The sequence below is a fragment of the Sardina pilchardus genome, chromosome 9 (assembly GCF_963854185.1).
Source record: "Sardina pilchardus chromosome 9, fSarPil1.1, whole genome shotgun sequence".
In the NCBI taxonomy this organism is placed as follows: domain Eukaryota; kingdom Metazoa; phylum Chordata; class Actinopteri; order Clupeiformes; family Clupeidae; genus Sardina; species Sardina pilchardus.
The window spans coordinates 29,369,400-29,390,498 of record NC_085002.1 but is presented as its reverse complement, the minus strand read 5'-3'; the positions used below and the strand labels follow the sequence as shown (position 1 = coordinate 29,390,498).

Genomic DNA, 21,099 nt, shown 5'->3' with positions numbered 1-21,099 from the left:
ATACTCAATGCATGGTTGCTGATGCTGAGATATGAGACTTTGGAGTTCTAATGAAACATGAATGTAAAATAATTAATTTCCAGCAACAGTAGATGCAGCAGTAACACCACGGTGCAGTCTTTAATTCTCACACTAAATTAAAATGATTTTATTTCTGTCTTTCTCTATTTGTAATTGTTGGATGGAAAGAATCAATTTCCCATGATGCGTCACTTCCGTGTTGAGAGTTCCTTCCTTGACGAAGATGGCGGCTCCCTTAACACTTGTTCTGATTGTGGCTGTAACGATCAGAGCAGCATTGTTTAGATCGAGTCTAGCTGAAATAATTTCGGAGAGGGTTGAAGTGGTATCGCCGTTAAATGCCTGGAAACGAGGTTTGTGATCAATGTCTTTCTTGGAAGCGTGTATATTGAGAGGGACAACCGTCATGCAGCTCATCTAAACCGAACTGTCATCTTCCTGAGACACCGATCGTGTTCGCCACAGTAAAGGCATGAATGTCGGTGCACTGATCAATAATTACACACAGAATTCTGTGCAATTTGTAGTAGACTAATCAAACAACTGTATTTGATAATTTCCTCCTTATGTGGTGAATGGCTGCTTCTTTGAACTCAGGAGTTTCCTCTAAACCCATCAAATGGGAGAGCCAGTCAGTAGCAGCGAGGTTTCAAACAGAGAAGTCATTCACACTATTCTTACTCGGTATCGAATTTGAACGAATGATTGGCTATATCATATATCATATAGTCTAGATGCTGGTCTAGATCATTATGGTGTAATTATATTAGGGGGAGGTTTTCGTTGTCGTCATTTCTTTGTCAAATGCAACTTAAGTGTTGATTAAATATTGATCACTCCTTATTCGCCTTCCACAACGCTTGAAGTCTAGCGTTCGCTGTTGGTTTTGCATTGGTTTTGCAATGAGCTGCAATAATTCTGAAGTCGGAAGTTACTACTTGTGCAGTGACGCCGCCTTTCTAATTGTGTGTTGCCTATTTTTCAGTTGTGGAAGGCCTTGCCTTGCTGGATCTGGGTGTGTCACCCTATTCAGGAGATGTGTTTCACGAGACACCACTCATCATATACCTCTTTCACTTTGTCATCGACTATGTAGAAATAGTATATATGGTGAGTGCACACAATGTTTTTAGTTTTCACTACATTGTGTATATTGTCATTGGGTCAAGTGTAATTTGTAATTGTCTTGAGCAGTACGTACCTTTTACCTCATGTACAGTTAGCAGATTGTATCACTGCAGTGGCACTCTACTTGGCGGTACAACACTACAATAAGAATGTGGTGAGTTGAAGGAACACAATATTCTCTTAACAGTCCGACTGAGTCTGAAACCGTATTGATTTAACATCATTTGCATCTTTCTTTTAATGCCACAGTTCAGAAAACAGAAGACTACATTGGAATTTGACAAATACCCACACGACTGTCTGGAACTCATGCGGACCCCTAAAGAGATGTTCTACATCCCTCTGAAAGTGGCAATGTTGTGAGTTCAGTGAATCTGCTTGGCTGCAGAGGCTGTTTATTGGTGATGGATCACTTCACTTTATTAGTCATTTTGTTTTTGATGTTAAATAAATATTGGTAAAAATTGTTGATTGGCCGTTGTGGGAAATCCCTTATGCACATCTCCTGTGTAGCCTATATCTGAAATATTGCATCATTAGAATGTTATTTTTTATGATGATTAAATGGCACACTCTTGTCGTTAGTCCAGTATGTGCAACATTGCTGCTGATGATGTTCCTCATAGACATTCCATAAATTGCCATCTGTTTAGTTGTTTGTTTGTTTGTTTGAGCCCTTATTTGTGTCCTTCTACTTATGTTGATTCAATGGCTATCATTCACCTTGGCTGTTAAAGCTTGTCTTACTGTAGTTGCGATATTTGTACTTAACTGTGCCTGTAGCCGAAAAGAAATGTAATATAAGGTAACCGTGTTCCGCACCGTGCCCATGTAACACCATTCCGTACAATTGACACTCACACGATAAGCCACTCCAGTCCGTAGTTTACGCTGATTTTAGAACAGCTAAAAAATAGCTGTTTTACAATCAGCGTAAACTACGGACTCGAGTGGCTTATTGCTTAATTCCATCACAAGTGTCAATTGTACGGAATGGTATTACAGCCTGGGCACCATATGGAATACGGTTGCCTTACATTAGGCTACAATGAAACACGTTTTTATGCATTGTCCATCTGAATGCAATCTGTTGATGTCTGATGGATATTTTCCATCCTATCCTCACAGCTATCTGTGGAACCCTTTCACTATTCTCTCCTGTGTTGCAAAATCAACGTGTGGGCTCAACAATGCGGTCATCGCACTCTTTATACTGAGTACCATAAAAGGTAGGAGTGTCGCTGAGTGTGTGATTTGAGCTCTTGTAAACCAGTGCTCCTAGCATGACTTTTTAAGCGTACTATTGTGTGACTAATGTATGTTTTCTTTGTTTCTGCAGGAAGTGCCTTGTTGAGTGCAATATTTTTAGCCCTGGCAACATACCAATCCATCTACCCCCTCACCTTGTTTGCCCCTGCGCTAATTTACCTGCTCCAGGTGCGTCTCGCTCAGCAGAGTGGTCTTACATACTGTCATTTTAGAAGATAGAAAAGTAAAGTACATTATACTGTGGTTAAGTGGTTTATTTTATTGATTTATTTTTGTCATATTTATATTGCTGACTTTTTCCAACCATTTCAAATCTTAACACTCTCCCCTTCCCCTGTCTCCTTTCTCACCTCCAGAGACAGTACATCCCAGTGAACTTTCGCAACACCAGGTTTTGGCTGTTAGCCTCGCAGTATGCATTCATGTACTTTGGGAGCCTGTTGGTCATTGTCTGCCTCTCGTTCTTCTTGCTCAGCTCTTGGGATTTTATTCCCTCGGTATATGGCTTCATGTAAGTGGATTTGTGGTCTATAAAATGAGCTGCATGTGGCAAAGTAAAAATTCTTCCTGGTGGACACTGACACACTGACATTTTGAAAATGATAATGGGAGCCATGCGTGTCTGTACATGTGACTGAATTTCCGTATGCTCTTTTTTTTTGCAGACTGTCCGTGCCAGACCTCACCCCAAACATCGGTCTCTTCTGGTATTTCTTTGCCGAGATGTTTGAGCACTTTCGCCTTTTCTTCATCTGCGTGTTCCAGATCAACGTATTCTTTTACTCTATTCCTCTGTCCATAAAGCTAAAGTAAGTGCTTTAAACATTGTTCCATGTTATGAGATATTTTCCCTTGTGACAGAAGAAATGGAATGTGCATATGAAACAATGTTTCAGCCACACCAACTTCAACTGAATACAAAAGATGGGCAGTAAATGCAATATAAAGATGCAAAAATCAGAAGCAGGGTTCTCAGTCCATTAGTCACAATCAGTCATTTAAAAAGCCAATGGCAGCTAGGTCAAATGAATCCCTGTATCTGTTTGTCCTGCATGTAGAAAAACTGTCTGCAGCCAGACAGAAAAAATGTAAACATACAGGACATGGGATGGTGAGGTCAGCCGGGATTGAATGTGTCTTGTTCAGAGTGCTGTCCGTGTACAGCTGAGGTCATTTAGGCTATGTTTACACTGTCAGTTAAATGTGACCCATTTTTTCGGAGAACGTCTAAACAGTCAGGAAGCACATGAATTCTGTGATCTTCAGAAAGGTTTCAAGCCTCATTCATATGTGGAAATAAATAACAGATATCAATTGGTTATGTCCAAACGTCTAAACGGACAGATTGGATATTCCCTGTCATTTTCAGCTTGCGCATCATTGAAAATACCCACAATCTTTTACCTTTTGTATTTGTAGATTTGTACATTACACATAGTGTTAGTTATATGTGTAGAACGACTGAAAATGCAATTCTGTAATAAGGACTTGTTGTCATTTTTGTTTTCGCTTTAAAATAGAACCAATACGTTTCTCAAGATGCTTCAGAAACAAAAGTAAACAACTAGCTATGGAAATAGCCTAATAATGCAAGCTTGTGCCAGTGTAAATGCAGCTTTTTGGTGCTGAGGCTGAGATTTTACTGAACACTTTTGTGATTTGTGATGCCCTGGAAAACATTTTCTTTTTTGGGGTTAAGTGATCGTTCCCATTCTAAACCATAGTTTTTATTTTATTACAAGGCCATGTTGGTATTTAGCAAAGCACCTACGTGCAGGAAACTGTTGACGTTCAATCACAGCCGCCTACGATCTCTGGGCAGTCTTCCAATAAGTAGGTTAAGCGTATCTGGATCTGGATACAGCCAGTGCACAAGTTAATCAGTAGGTTACCTTGCACACATCTTTTGCACAGACTTTTTTTTGTGTCATAATAAATTGTGAACTCCAAAGCCAGAGACAGAATGTACATACCATGTAATATGCACTATGCAGGCTAGCCTTTATGAACTTTGTGTGTGTGTGTGTTTCTATGTTTCTGTTTCCCTGCAGGGAGCATCCAGTGTTTCTCATGTTCATGCAAATAGCCGTCATCTCCATTTTCAAGTCCTATCCCACGGTGGGAGACATTGCGCTGTACATGGCCTTTCTGCCGGTGTGGAACCACCTGTACAGATGTAAGTGTGCTCCATCAAGCAGTATAGGCAATTTGCATCATTATTTGCATCATTTGCATTGCAGTATATTAGAAGAAAGAAGGAAATGCAATATGATAGATATGTATAGACAGGTGGTGCGTAGACAGGACAATAAATCTAGTGTAGTGTAGACCATAGTGGGCAGCTGGTTTACAGGTGGTTTAGCGTAATATAAATTTAACAGCTGGTGCCTAGACAGGACAATAAATGTAGTGCTGTGTACACAACAGTGTAGACAGTAGTGTACAGTTGGTTTACATGAGGTGTTTTAGAGTAATATAAATTAGATATGAATATGTGCAGTGTCTTAGCAGTTGCCTTTTAAGAGCAGAGTAAATATGGCTATCTAGTGAACAGCGTGTACAGATATGTGTGCAATCAATGTACCGGTAGTAGTCGTAGCATTATAATAGTGGGGAGGGGGGTCCGCCTCCTTGTTGTCCCTGTCAAGGTTGTCAAGGTTGCCATGGTTGTCAGTAGTTCAGTAGGGTGACAGCCGCAGGAAATGTGCTTCCTCTGAACCTACTGGTCCGGGTGCGGAGAGCCCTCTTAACATCTCCCGGATTAAGAATGGGTCCTAAAACCAAGGCCTGTGAAATATTTCTGTTCAAATCCTAGGTCTAGTTATTTTCAGCCCTTGAAATTGCATCAGTTTTACAGCCTGAAAATCACATCATCTTGGAAGCAATGTTTGGGCATTAATATCATAAAAAGTATTTTTCATAGACTGTCCAAACGCTGAAAAAGAAAAACATGTTCTCAGTATGACTGAACCATTCAAAGTTTGTACGGCATTCTCCTTCATTTTCTACAAGGTCCTAGATTTGGAAAAAAGTGCAAAAGGAGTAACATTAAGGGTAGTATAAACTTGTTTTTGTAGGCATTTGGTATCATTATTGTGTTTTTCTTTGCATTCTATTTTTTCTTAATTTTGTATCAATATTTGAACTCTTAAGCTAGTAGACGTTGATTTGAGTGTTTCTACTAGCTACCCCTCACAACATTTTAGTCTTATGAAAATCATGTTTCATTCTTAATTTCTTCATGTTAATTTGTTGCAGAGACCTCAAGTATTGTCTCAACAGCAATATAGGATTGTAATTTGCAGACAAAGTAATGCATTGTGTCATGTGGATACAAAAATGTATCATCATCATATATGAAACTAATGGGCATGCAGTACAAACTTTTAATGGTCTAGTCATACTGAGAACGTATCTGTCTTCCACCCTACAAAGGGGGAATAATACTTTTTAAGATAATAATGTTCAAACATGGCCTCAAGAAGGTGAAAAAATGTATGAAAAAATGTTTTGGAATTGGAATTGAACAAAAATATTTTACAGGTTTTAGTTTTGGGACCTAAATATTAGGTAGAGAAACACTGAGCAAATGTGAGGCAGTGCAGTAACCTGGATTTTGTCTGATCTCACACAGAATGACCCATGTCATGAATGTACATATATATGTACAGTCCATACATGATCTATGAAGACGTTAGTGTCTGGACTATATGAAGACATTAGTTTCCTGGACTGTATGAAGACATTAGTTTCCTGCACTGCTGATAGTGTTTGAAGTGATCTGTGTATGTATTATGCTTATGTTCTGTAAGCGTTAGAAGTGATCTGTTTGTGTGTGTGTGTGTGTGTGTGTGTGTGTGTGCAGTCCTTAGGAACATCTTCCTAGTGTGCTGTGTGCTGCTTGCCTGTTCGGCCCTCTTCCCTGTTCTGTGGCATCTGTGGATTTACGCTGGCAGCGCCAACTCCAACTTCTACTATGCCATCACTCTGCTCTTTAACGTGGCACAGGTACAGTGGTGTGGTGCTCGCATTCATGATTCAGACACTAACCCTTTCATTTTGGGTCAACAAGGTTCAGTGTGTGTGTGTGTGTGTGTGTGTGTGTGTGTGTGTGTGTGTATGTGTGTGTGTGTGTGTAAGTCTGTGTGAGTCTGTGTGAGTCTGTGTGTGTCTGTGTGTGTGTGTGTGTGTGTAAGGTGAGGAATGTGTATTATGACAGTGGCATGACAGAGGTTGAACTGGCCTTCCTGACTTATTCATGTCTACTGACACTTCTACGGACAGACACAACACACACTCTGAGGTTGGAGGTTGCTAGACAAAAAGTATAGAATACTAAAGAGGGAGAGAGAATTGGGCCTTGTGACCTCAGAACCATGTCTACATAAAATGAAATCCAAGAACAGCAGCTTTCCAGTTTCTTGGTTTTAAATGCACTTTTTTTTTTTCATTATTTCCTGCACATGTTTTAACAGGGTGGAAAAAGGATGACGTGATGGCTGGCATTCATTATTAATTAGCCAGTTTGAGTTTCAGACAAACACTTCCTCATTCAGTTCACACAATTTCAGCCTTGTCTAGTCTGGCTTCAGGAGATTAAATCTTAATTAGCTTCCTCATGTTGCAACCTCTCTGTATAGAACAAGCACAGTGGATTGTATTGTAAAGGTTACAGCATTGAGTTTGCTGGGCTGTTGAGACCAACGTATTTCTGCAATCTGTGTGTGTGTGTGTGCGTGCACGCTTGTCCCTCAGATTCTGCTGGTGTCTGATTACTTCTACGCTTACCTGCGACGGGAGCATCACCTGAAACACGGCCTGTACCTGAAGAGGAAAGATGGCGGCGAGGCCACCCTGGTGCTTAAGTAGCCCTCACTTTAGGACCGCGGGGAAAACAGTTGGACTCAAACAGGCTTTCGCCTGTGTCTCTGGGGAAGGTTTTTTTTCTCACTCCTTTTTGTGTTTTCTCTGTAGTTTCTTTTTCTCCCCCTCATGCCGAAGTATCCTCACATGGACCAAAGCTTCTGTGAAGATAGTCTCTGCAGGATTATCGTGTGAAGGACTCGAAGCTGCGGATTGATGCCATTGTGCCTTGGTCCGTGCTTCAAAACAAGAAAAGGAAAAAAGTCTGGAATGTTTGAGATGCCTCTAAGCTGTGTGGTCGACTGCTGGTTGTTTGCTTCCTTTTTGTTGTGTTTGTCTTGCTTTCTTATGAGAAAAACTGAAGTCCTCGCTGCAGTTCCCATATTGTCCAGTGGAGGGAGCTATGTGAACACTGAAATGACACTTGGCGTCGGAAACGAGATATGTGTGCCACGTACTTGAATGACGCTGCGTAATCTCACCTAATGTACTCACCATGGTTACAGACATCAAACCCTGCCGTGGTGATAATGGCTCACACTTTGTGGAGCTTTTGATAAGGGACTTGGATTCATGCATGCACTGTTTGTGAATGTTCTCATAGCTATGAGGTTGAATGGGAAAATGTTAGAGATCGCTAGGTCTAGATTCAGATGTTTGGTTTTCACATTAGCTTATTATATATATAGATCATAACCATTGTACTCTGCTTATCTGAATGTGGGCAATACCCTCTGATGCCATGTAGTGTTGCTGAATGTTAATTTTTATCCTCGAACATTCACTAGCATTGGTTAATATGTTTTTTTTTTCTGATCTGTATGTCACATGCACTGATTTGTTTTTGTAACCAAGTGAAATTGTTGACATCTCTGCACACTGCTGGTGAGCTTGCCTGACGGGAATGATGACTGCTGAGTGACTCCAGCCTCCGGGCAGCTGAAAGTGGACATGAATCTGGAGCACCAGGTGCTGCAGCCCTCTTTAGCTATGTGACCTCATGTTGTCAATGAAGAGATGAGTCTGCCCAGTCCGGGTCGCACAAGACCTCCACAGGCTTGGTGTTGGAATTTTCCATCTTCCTGTGTGTGTGTGTGTGTGTGTGTGTGAGAGAGAGGGGGGGGGAGGGGGGGGGGTCTATTTATGTGTCATACAATTTTGTATTACCAGGTTGGTCATCCTTCCAAAGTGCAGTTCATAAAAGTCATAAAAATGCGAAAGGCCTCTGTTCGTAAACGTAAGGAACGTGTGGCCAGCTGACACACTGATTTTTGTATGCAAATAGTGCTGTCAAAGCATGGAAAAAAACAAAGCCACTGTTCGATCTTACACGCCCCTCACACACACACACACACCCTATGATCAACCCTTTGCCAAAAGTTCGGGTGTAGTAAAGTGTTGAAACAACTTTCTCTTTTCTGTTACTTTGCTGTGTCATGATCCATCGGCAACTTGCATAATAGACTACTATAAAGGACTGTATGCCAGGACACTAGATTGATTGGTGCTTGAGTGTTAAGTTTGACTGTTGGGTGTATGCTTGTTTTGTTTTGTTTGTTTTTTTGTCTTTGTGTCTTTTGAGTGTGTTGTTATTTTTTGTTTTCCTTTTTGCACAACAAAGGGATTGGGTTAATCAGTTTATCTAACTTGTTCAAATAACGCTCACAGTGACTGGACTTTGACGTCATTAAATGGCCTTTTTATTTATGCCCTAATTTACCCTGTAGTATGACCTAATTAAGTATGTGGTACTAAATAGATAACAGTCATTTCTGAATGCACAGACATTGATAAGTAGGGTGTTCTTAAGTGCAACACACTTACTTACAAGGGCTGCCTTAACTAAGGCAAACAACATCAAATTAAATATTTTATGAATTACTCTCAATCACCTGTCTTCTTCCTTGGACCTGTCTTTCCATGGATCTAGTAAAATGATTTATAATGACTAAAATAGTCTCATAAAATATGTGCCTCTCCCTATGCATTGATTAACAGTTCAGTGATGGAAATAGTGAATTAATGTTTTGTCTTTGTTCCGGCAAGTGTTTTCTACTCATTTGTCATTGGGTAAAAATCACATTTAGAACTATTCAGAACCAAACATTAAAATGGATAACATCAAACACCACTGCATCTGGTTTCACCACACCCTTTGATATGGGCAGTGTATAAAAGATATATTTTGGTCAGAAATGTGTTTTTTAATGATTAAAAAAATCCAACTTCTTAACATCATCAGACATGGGGTAACTGGTGTTGAAATAGGCTAGCATTTGCCTTTTTTTTTTCAATTCATCGCAGGGTCACTGATGCTATAATACTTGCTGTAGTTACCCATTGGGCACTTTTCCTTCAGAACGTGTTTGCTTGTCATTTATTTGTAATTGGTGGATAACCACACAGCACAGACTGCATCTAGTAGGGTATGTCATTTATTTATATAGCACCAAACGAAATTGTCTCAAAAGTGCTACAGAGACAAGAGACCAGAGCCGGTAGACTAACTTGAACTAGCCAGCACGTAGCATGGAATGTGCATAAAGCAATTAGGCTACTGATGGCCGCAGGGAACAAATCAATGAATTTGTTGTTATTGGTCCCTGCACTGACTGTAGTGAAGAGAAAAAGTTGGGAGCCAGTTAATGTCTGATGAGAGTTGACAAGAAATCTAATGCCCCTGCAGATCATTAGGCCTACCTCTTCACTTACAGTACGCTTCTCAATACCCGAGCTCTGTCAAACAAGTACTTTTTAATTCATGACCTGCACATGTGCACTTACTTTTTTTGCTTTTTTTTTTTTTTTTTTTTTAAGTATATTTTTGGAGCTTTTTGCCTTTATTATTACAGGATAGTGAAGAGGTAGACAGGAAACAAGTGGGAGAGAGAGATGGGGTGGGATCGGGACATGACCGCAGGCCGGATTTGAACCTGGGTCCCCGTGGGCACTCGGACCCGTTTATGGTATGAGCGCTGTAGCCTGCTGTGCCACAGCGCCCCCCAACTTCTTTTTTTTTTTTTTTTTTTTTTTTTTTTTTTTGCTTTTAACTGAAATATGGTTAGTTCAAGCAAACAGAGCTATTGAATCAGCTCACCCCAAGTTAAGGAATAACATTCAAAGCATCTTTTCAGTGTTAACAGTCATCATTTGGTGTTTGCGTCATTTGAATACCTACAGTATGTGCACTCATTAAGAGCTCTCCTCCGATTGCACTGGCTACTTAAAGGTCTCTAAAACATTCAGTTAGTGTTCTTTGAAAAGTTAGGATACATTTATAGGCCTATTTGTCTCATTAAATAGGGGATCTTAGCTTGCATGTGAATAATCCAGCAAATGGCCAAGGAGCTAAAAACATTGTCAATGTTGTTTACAGCAATGGGCTTTTCACAGGCCTTCAAAAGGGCCATCAAGTGGCCATCAGTTTCAGCAAAATTACTTTTACCACAGTAATGTGCATCTTAACTGTGCAGAACAGGACCTTCAGCTTTGTCACTCCCACCTGAAAAGTATTTTCGGGTGTGTTTAAATAAAAGGGCATTAGACAACAACCTACTCCTACATGTTAAACATGTTGATTCATGGTGAGAAAGGCACTCCAGCGTCTTTTTCTCCTCAGACGCCTGAAGTATTTTAGCAATGTACCACCAGGAGTGCACTATACCCAACCTTAGGAAATATACATAGGATAGTAAAGAGGATCACCAGAGATTACATTACATTACATTACATTACATTACATTTCATTTGGCTGACGCTTTTAAACCAAAGCGATCCCAGTCACCCCATCTGCCTTTTCCCTGCCCTACGCTCTGAGAAACATTACCACTACCTGAGGGCCAACAGGAGAATGCAGAAGGGTTTTTATCCCTAATATACGAATATTAAATTAGGACTGTCGCAGGAGCACAAGCACAAGCATGCATGTTGGAAACACCTCATGCACTTCAGACATTCCTTCTGTTCTTTGTCTAGTTATTTACACATTGCACAGCCATGGAGACAGTGGACAACAAAGCATTTCACTACTCTGTGACTAGGACATTTGACTGGAATTGAATTGAATTAATCCTTCACTCAGTTCCGGAATAATTCCTTTTTCATTCAAACAGGCCTTTGTTCAAGAAAAGTCAACTTAATCCAGTTGATGTGAAGAACTACATACCTGTCTCCCTTCTTCCTTTCTTGAGATTCTAGACTGCAAACAGTCTGATTTCAGGAGCGGCCATTCTACTGAAACTGCTCTTCTGTCTGTGAGTGAAGCATTGAGAGTAACTAAGTTCTCTGCTCAATCGTCAGTACTTATTTTACTTAATTTATTTGCAGCCTTTGACACAGTTAACCATGACTTTCTTCTCTCTACATTGCCTGAGCTGGGAAGTTCTGAAGGCTTTTCACTGGTTTCAGTCATACCTTAAAGGACATTCGTTCAACATGTCTTGGCAAGGATCAAAGTCTGACCCTCACCACAGGTGTGCCTCAGGGATCAGTATTAGGACACTGTATTTTCTCTATTTACACCACTTCTTTGAGTGACATTATTGGCTGCCATGGATTTGCCTATTACTGTGGATGATACTCAACTTTACCTGTCTTTATACCACCTGAGGACTATTTCAGATCGTATTTCTGCATGCCTTAAGGATATTTCAGTCTGGATAAAAGATCAGCACCTCCAACTTAATCTCTCCAAAATGGAGCTTTTGGTGTTTCCATGTAATACAGCTATTCCCCAACAGGTTCAAATCCAGCTTGGCTCATCTTCAATGACCCCAACTAAATTGGCACACAAGCAGTGTCATAATCGATGACCGGCTAAACGTCTCTGAGCATGTAGCCTCAAGTGCAAAATCATATCAGTTTACCCTTTACAACATTAGGAAGATCACACCTTACCTGGCACAAGATTCCACACAACCTCTTGTACAGGCCATGGTTATTTCCAAGCAGGACTACTGCAATTCATTAACAGCTGCATGTCTGCTTGGGTAGTGAAACCATTGCAGTTCAGAATGCTGCCTCAAACCTGGTCTTTAATCAGCCAAGGAGGACACGTAACTCCTCTGTTAGTTACTCTCCATTGGCTTTGTATAGCAGCCTCGCTCTGGCCTCTAAGACACTGGTGGATCTGCTTCTTGCTACTTCTATCCAGCTCTACATCCCCAATCACCCACTGCGGTCCTCTGATGAGTGTCTGCTGTGTCAGCCATTAATGCTCCGGGGTCAAATTCAAGATTCTTTCACTCTGTGATTCCTCATTGGTGGAATGAGTTGCCTATAGTTCTGCATTCCTGCAATAGCTTTGGGTCTTATCACGGGCCCATAGACTTATCTGTTCAATTTACACCTGATTAATTACTTATTAGAGTTATGGTTTGTATATTATGATTAGAGTTATGGTTTGTATATTATGATTAGAGTTATGGTTTGTATATTATGATTTCTGTTTATTTTCATTATTGATATTGCTATTGCATTGATATTATTGTTGTAACTAATTTGCTTAATGCAGGCTTAACCTTTTTAAAAAAAACTTGTTAGTAATGTTCAAGCCTAAATTCTAAATCCTAAATTCCATATCCATAACCAGTGTGCAGTTGTTGTTTTAGGCAAGCAAAGCTGATGACACCTATGCAGTAAAACAATTGTAAAGCTTTTTTAAAAAAAAATCTCGTCTCAATAGTTCTACTCCAAATGTGAAGCTTTGAGCTGCATTCTGTATGAATGGTTCTATACAAACAAAGCTTTATGTTATTCTTACTCCTGTCTATTTCATGGAATTTCTATGAGGCGATTTCACCAGATGTATAACCACTCGGCACAAGCACAACCTAGCCAATCAGCAATCAAGTAATCATCAGTGATTTACACCTTCCATTAGCAGGTGTAATTCAGTCACTTTTGCAAAGTCTGCAGAGTTGTGTAAGCATATTTATATAACTGCTTTACCCCTATGACAACTACACTGATCTTGTTAAAAGAGACTTTAGCTCTGCTTTGTTTTGTTTTTTGGTGTGCGTATGAGGGCTATCGTGTTGGGATAGTTACTTGGTCGCTTTGAACCCTACGCCCCTCAGCTCTTGGAAAGAGTGAAAAGGAATGCTGATGTATAGGGTTTTTTTGAACAATGAGGCCTGCTGTCTTCCCACCACTCGTGACGTTGAATCACCCCAAGTGTTTGTAGGCCTATGGTGAAAATGTCTCATTTTCGGGAACTTCAAAAGGAAGTCGATGTTACGCTCACAACTAGGCGATGTGGGTCAAACTGTGGCCCCAGCTGTCCCCACATGGTTATGGTTATGGTATTTAGCAGACACTTTTGACCAGATCAAATACAAATACAAATAACAACAATACAATAGTTACATTTAACAGTAAAGAATGTAAAGGTTGGTACTACATTACGAAGAATAGTGATAATAACATAATAACCAACAATGCAATTCAATAGGATAATGCAAATAACTAAATACTATAATACACAAATCATAATGCATAAGAAACACTTAATAAACTAGGTGCATGTTGAACAGATATGCCTTTAGAGCCTTCTTGAAAGAACCAAAACTATCAGCAGAGAGCAATGTTTATTGTGCCACAAGGTCCACATGCTCTGATAACCTGGAATGACACAGAAGAGTGAGTGAATGTAAGTCAGATTCAATGTATCAGCGCTAAAAAAGTCATAGCTATTTGAGGCCCAAATTGAACAATATTCACATAGAAAAATATGCATCAGCAGGAAGACCCCCCTGGAATTTATGGAAAAGTAGACAGCCAATGTGTAGGCCTACAGTTCCAGTTATGAGATTTGGCCATGTCATGATGGCTTTCTTAACGTTATAAAAAGTATAAAAAGTAGTCAAACAATAGGCCTACATAGACTCTTGTCAATACAGAAAAAAACATGAAATTTCAGGGGCTAAAACCAAATGAATAGTGAAAAGAATGCACGACGGGCCTAGAATTAAACAGAATGAATTGACAGTTAATTACACTAAATTAGGTTATAGCCATAGGGAAGTTCCTAGGAAAGGAAAAAAGGTGAGATCTGTGAAAAAACGTGTGGAAACTTCCAGTCTTGAAGGCTACACTCTAAAAAAACGAAGATGTTTAACTTCTTTGTCCAGTGGAAAAATACGAACGGCAAGATTAATAAAAAAAAAAAAATGAACATTAACCAAGATTAGGCCTACAGCCATTTGCTCTATTTCTGTTTTAACGTGATATGAACCATTCAGCAACGAGGGGAAAGACATAATGCAGTAGCCTACTGCGCACTTGTTTCTGATTGGTTTGGCGTAGTCTGTGTCTTTTTTAGCCAATGAAAGTACCAGACGATAATAAACACAACGCAGTGGCTTTTGCGCTTAAATGGCGTCATTACCTCCCGTCCAGGATTGGTCAGTCACGACACAGGCAGTGCAGTATTATAAAACCACTCCATGCTGCTCGCGCTTATCGTCTGAGTGGAAGAGGCTGCCGACTCCGAGAGCAGATTCCCGACAGTCTGGTCTACCGGCTACACAGTAGACAAGGAGGACGCGTCAGTCGGATGTTCAGACAAGAGAAACTTAACTCTCAGGAAACTGGTTGAGATTTTGATGTTGTTCGAGCTGTCGGGTAACCCCTGGAATTGCTCGTTGGAGAATAAAGAATCCGATATCAAAACCAGCGACTCGTAACCATTCTTCAACAACTGGTGAGTATCTAGCCATTTAACGTTAGCCAAGGTTATATTCGAAATGTGGGTGAGTTAGTGTCCTCGTGGTTCTCTGATGTAAATATAACCAACAAGATAGCTCTTATTGTCTTGTAGGTTCTCTTTACATTAGACCAGAGGTGGGCTCGTAAGACTATTGTCAGGTTTGATGTTAGATGTGTTAGCTATTCGCGCATTTCCTTCATTTTGACGTGTCGTGCGTGTCTAACGTTAGTTCCTCTCCTCGTACAATGCTGCATCAACAAAAGACGAATTTGGCTGCTGATCAGATGTTTGAGCGCATGCTGACTGAGATCTGGGTTACACACCAGGCGTATAACCAAAGTATTCAATAGTCCACCGTCTGTTGGTAATTGCAATCCAATTAGGTAGCCTATCCATCTGTTTTAATCTTCATGCTGTCCGCCACTGGCTATGCAATCGGACGCAAGGGACAGTAGCCCACACCGTGCTGTATGTAACCCGTTAGCAGACTTCATGAATGGCCTCGGGTAGGATGATGTAACTGGGGTTCGCGTTCTTAAAAACTCTATGTAAGAGTTTAGTTCCACCTCCTCGCCGTTATTACATGTATTGGATTATTGCCTCTATTTTTAGTCATCGTCTTAACACTCAAAACGCGTTACTTCCCACTCTCTTGCTGTGATGTAATTTTAACCCTATAGTGTGGTTTTTACTACCGTGCAGTCAGTATGAGGCAAGTGCTTTTTGCTTCAGCCTGCTTGCCCCCCTGTCCCAGAGCTGTCACTTTAAACTTTCTGCAGCGTCACGCTCACTCTCTACTTGGATAGTTATCTTATGTAACAGCTCTTGGCGGGCGGGCTCTGGTTGAAGCCCTCTGTCCGTGTCCGTGTTCGCTCAGCCAGCCCACTGCAGCCTTTCTCGCTCTCTGAATAAGGAAGCCTATGTGGGTTACAGGCCTATCGTTTTTTTTTAGTTTGGTAACCTCTCGTCTTCTCAGTGATTGCTGTGCATGTGTTAGAAATAGTGGGCCATACTGTAATCTCCTCCTGACATTGATAGGTTGATTTCATGGCCATGTGAATAGCAGTATAATGTTTCTTTTCAAGGATTTGAGATCCCCATTCTTCTGATCTGACTAGTTTGATTCCTTTCAGACCAACAGGTAAAGCCATGGATCTGTATGACAAAGATGTATCAGGAGCCATTCTTCCAGTTGTTGTTATTGGTGAGTCATATTATGTGCCTGAGTGTCAACATTTAGACTAGATGAAATAGTTTAACTCCATGCTGGTTTCACAGTGCCCTTAACACCTATATTTCTCGGCTCCACAGGTAATGGCCCATCAGGCATCTGCTTGTCCTACTTACTATCAGGCTACACACCCTACCTGTCCCCTGAGGGTGTCCATCCAAATTCCATGCTCCAGAGCAAGCTAGATGAGAACTCCCATCTCTCTTTGTTGGAGCAGGTAAACACAGTTCAGAGTTCATAAACACAATGCCAAAGATACAACTGCTTGCATGTAAACACATTAATATCTGGACAATCTGGTCACACTGGTTTATATCAGTACGAGTCAAGTATGTACTGTATGTATGGTATGAGAAGACTAAGGATAAGTGTTGAATCTCATGGCAACTCTTTGAGTGATGTTATCAGGGTAACACAGGACACCGTTTGTAATAGTTTGTTTTAATTGGATGGTGGAGTTGCCTATTGATAATTGACATTCTCCAGTTGAAAGAAAATGATTGACCAGTATAAATGGAAGAGTGCCGAGACAGAATTACCCATCAGAAAAGATTGTGCACATCATCACTGTGTGTGTGTGTGCAGGATCTGGAGTACCTGTGTGAGGGGCTGGAAGGTCGGTCGTCCAACCCGGTGGCCGTGCTTTTTGACTCACTGCTTCTGCCGGACAGTGACTTCGGACTGGACTACGCATCCCCTCTCCTGTGGCGCTACGAGCCAAAGCGAGCGACCCCTCACCTGGTTCTCGGCAAAGGCCCGCCTGGAGGCGCCTGGCATGTGAGTTTCCATGTAGTGGACTCGACCAGCCTAATCTGAATGTGAATGTAGGTCATTGTGGTGGTCAGTAGAAAAATAGCCAGCGTCCGCTTTTCCATTACAAATGCAAACACATAGAGATAAGCTTAAATAATGATATATCATTTTCCATTTTATCTCAGTGGATCTAAATATGAAACTTACTGTATATTGTGTAGTTGTGGCATACCTCATTAGTGTATTTGAAATAAGGGATAACTTTGTCCAGGCTCATTGAGGTCAGTCAGCCTGGAGGTGTATTTGCATCCACAGCAGAGGAAAGAACAGAAGGGACAGTGTGGTTTGTTGTGCCTTGGCTACGGTCATCTGATGTGGATGTGATTTTGCATGTTGATTATGACTCAGCGTTTACAGGCCATTGTTTCGGTTTCAGGCAATGGAGGGATCTATGCTCACCCTCAGTCTCGCCAACTGGATGGAGCTACCTGGGCTGAAGTTGAAAGACTGGATGAGGGAGAAACGCAGGTGTGCACACACCCTATCAACAAAGTTTATTGTTACTTAAAGACGTCACACCATAATCACGGGGTCATATCCATATCAGTAATGATTTTCTTTTTTGGATTTGGAGTTAGCTCAACTTTACGGGGCAAGTTAGATATGCTGAAAGGCTTATATAATGTTCACTCCTCAAAAAAGAAAAAAAAAAAATATTCTTTAACATAATTTCATCAACTGCAACCAGGCCTGCAGGTTTACCATCACACACATTTGAAAGATTTGATGCTTTTTCACAGCCATGTTCGCACTCCAGGCCAAATTGTTTTGGTGGCAGTATTAACAGCATGAAGTCACATGGAACCTAAATTTCTCAATTCTGATATGAGCCTCATTCATATTTGACAAAAAAAACTATGGAAAAACTATGTATGGTTATGTAAGTCTGAATTTTGTACTTGAGAAAAAAAGGGGCGTTGTCCAAACATGGCCTATTTATGTAATTCCTCTCTCCTCCCCCTTCCTTGTTATATTCCAGGAATGTGAGGAATGATCGAGCCACGCCGGCCGAGATAGCGTCTTATTACCAGCATTATGTCACCCAGATGGGCCTGGAGCAGAACTTTGCGTGCGGTACGGTTACATCTGTGCAGCGTGTGGATCTGGAGCAGACGGGTAGCTCTGTGTGGGAGATCCAGGGCGTCCAGAAGAGGGCGATTGTGGGGGAGGAGAGCGAGGAAGGCATCGAGGAGGAGCACTTCTCCGTGTTCGCTGAGAACGTGGTGCTGGCAACGGGCACCCACGACATCCCGGCGCGCCTGGGCGTGGAGGGCGAGAGCTTGCCCTTCGTGTCCCACAGCTTCTGGGAGCTGGAGGCCGCCATCTCCGACGGGCGACTGGACGACACGTCAGACCCGGTGCTGGTGGTCGGCGCGGGGCTGACGGCAGCGGACGCCGTGCTGGCCACCCACCATCTCAGCATACCGGTGTACCACGCCTTCAGGCGCTCGGTGGGCGACCCGGGGATCATCTTCAACCAGCTGCCCAAGATGCTCTACCCCGAGTACCACAAGGTGCACCAGATGATGACGCAGCAGCAGCACCGGCCGGGCGACGTGCTCTCCAGCACGGGGTGGTCGGAGACCCCGCTCACGTCCTCCGTCGATTCCAGCCCCGACTCCCAATGCTGCTCCTACCCCGGCTACATCAGCTTCCCCAAGCACCGGGTGCTGTCCATCCGACCCGACCGCAAATGTGTCCTGGAGGGAGAGGGGGGGCGGCAGACTGTGCTGCAGGTCTCCATGGTCTTAGTGCTGATCGGCGCCCACCCCAATCTGTCCTTCCTGCCCGAGGAAGGACGCCCTCTGGGGCTGGACGGCCAAGAACCCATCAGCTGCAGGCGCAACCCACTGGACGTGGACCCGTTCACCCACGAGTCTGCCCAAGAGCAGGGACTGTACGCCATGGGCCCGCTGGTGGGGGAGAACTTTGTCCGCTTCCTCAAAGGTGGTGCATTGGCCATCGCCAGCGACATGGCACGCAAGCGGCGAGAGAAAGAGCTGAGTGCCGAGGCCACAGTAGCATAGATGGGAGCTCTCCACAGCACCCCCTAGTGGTGTGGAGGAGTACTGAACACTAATAGGCTAGCCACAACTTCCCTCCTGGCCACTTGGCTCTTGGTTTTCCCCAGAGCTCTGATATTGTAGCTCATCTCAGGGCTTGCATAGTGCGGTCTGCACCGTGCAGCGAGGAGACCCCCTCGGGTCACAAAGAGCTGGAGCTCAGAGAGCGTCTCGTGCCAAAAGTCTGGTCGTCATGGGTGACGGCGAATTACAAAGCCGCAATAAAAGCTGTAAAGTGCCCCCAATTCCAAGCACAGGAAAGAGAGAGAGATAGAGAGGGATAGATCAAGCTTATTTGTAGAAATCCAACTGGGCTTTGGAGTCCAAAGGTTGAATTCAGACAACTATATTTGTTGTAAGAGTAAGCATTGCAGATTCTTGTGACACAGATGCACTTCGTTAATGTTTAGGATGGCAAATAATGTACGGCCCTTTTTTATGCCAGGTCGGTGTCATTCGTTTTTTGTTGTCTGTTTCCTGGGGTTTCACGGTTTCCTGGATAAAAGCAGTAAAAACACTACTCAATATTATTATGACACATATTTGAATTATTTTTTCATATCTTTTGTAGGCTGTACGCGTGCACATTTTCCCAAAATGAATCTGTATACCCTGTAAAGAATCCTTAAATTCAAAGGGAGTGTTTGCCAAGCAAAAAAAAAAAGAAACTATCATTCCTGGTACTGACATAGTTACTCCTGCCTTTCTTTGAACCTTTTCTTTTATGATGGTCTAAGGAAAGCACCCTGAAGAAAGATCTCTGAAAAGATGTGTTATGCTGCTTATCTTCTTATTGATTGTTGTCTTTGCCTGGGAAACAAAATGTATTGTTGCACAAGTTACAGATGGGTTATCTTGCCTTTCTTAAGAGGTTGTTTTTTAAAAATGTTTTTCTATTGGCATAAGGACTATAGAAAGCCTTCTTTTAGCTGTCATTTCAGTCAGTGTTGGTGCTCTTTCTATCTTCTCCATCTGCCAAACAAGTCGACAAACTGTCACAAAGGAGCCAACCATGGTAATCCCAAAGTGAATGCATTTAAAAAATGCAATTTAATCACCCGCATTCCTGAAACCTAACTCCTTCATTTGGGTTGCAGCCTTTTATTTTTGTGATCTTGTAACCTGATCCAACTTTCTACGGTGCAACCACATCAGGGTGATTTTTGTACTTTCATCATTTGTAAACGTGTATTATTTCATATACGTGTAGGTGGTAATGGTTGTGGCAACCATGTCTTTTACAACCAAAGGCCTGAGAGTTTGCCGGTTCTATGCAATATATATATATCCCTGTTTCCAGGACTGCACTACTCTGGACAGACTCTGGACAGATGTTCCTGGGGTCTGTTGAAACCACTCTGTCAGTTAGGTCACTGTCCCAAGTACCACTACTGGAACTCACATTTGCCTTGGCTTTCATTACTCTGTCTGATTCCTCTTTAGGCCAACTGTATAAAAAGAGACTTTTGACATTACCTGGATGCATTACTTGTAGTGGATACATGGGCTTTTGCTACTGTTATTTAAGCAGTGTTTAAGTAATTGGGGCATCTTTGATTTCCTATTAAGACGGATTCATTTGATATTCTACTGTCTTGTAAGAATAATTTCAGTGTAATATTTTATAGAGGGAAATGTTTGACAAATTTGCTTAATGTTTTAGAATGGCTCTAATTTGTCTTTTATAATGGCAGCTAACCAAATCTGTAAACACTCTATGAAATCATGATTGATGCATTGTTCATTTTCAGATTTTATTTGTATCCATTGTTTATCAAATACAAAGTTTTACAACACAATTTTGGTTTCTGCTCTCTTTGTTACCTTTCTTGTATGAACACTAGGTGGCAGTGCACTCAAAGTTCCCTGAAGTTTTCAAACATACAGTATGATGCTTCTCTCCAGAGAAGTGCAACGTCTGCGAAGATTGCTTTCATATTTTAAAGCTGGAGTCCTCATTGTAAATAGACATGAATTATGACATGTCGGGACATTGACTGATC

General features: G+C 41.8%; 2 protein-coding genes across 2 annotated transcripts; both read left to right on the top strand.

Moving 5' to 3' along the window:
* Nucleotides 1-240: 240 nt before the first annotated feature.
* Nucleotides 241-8,410, top strand: pigu (phosphatidylinositol glycan anchor biosynthesis, class U). The gene is made up of 11 exons (XM_062544640.1): nt 241-374; nt 1,007-1,131; nt 1,241-1,303; nt 1,399-1,508; nt 2,278-2,378; nt 2,489-2,586; nt 2,775-2,929; nt 3,084-3,227; nt 4,470-4,594; nt 6,284-6,426; nt 7,174-8,410. Exons 1-11 carry the CDS (start codon nt 245-247, stop codon nt 7,285-7,287), a joined length of 1,308 nt encoding a protein of 435 aa, XP_062400624.1. The 5' UTR covers nt 241-244; the 3' UTR covers nt 7,288-8,410.
* A 6,297-nt stretch (nt 8,411-14,707) lies between these two features.
* Nucleotides 14,708-20,895, top strand: osgn1 (oxidative stress induced growth inhibitor 1). The gene is made up of 6 exons (XM_062544638.1): nt 14,708-14,983; nt 16,123-16,193; nt 16,301-16,437; nt 16,806-16,997; nt 17,410-17,501; nt 18,013-20,895. The coding sequence occupies exons 2-6, from the start codon at nt 16,139-16,141 to the stop codon at nt 19,058-19,060; spliced, it is 1,524 nt and encodes a 507-aa protein (XP_062400622.1). The 5' UTR covers nt 14,708-14,983; nt 16,123-16,138; the 3' UTR covers nt 19,061-20,895.
* Nucleotides 20,896-21,099: the final 204 nt, after the last annotated feature.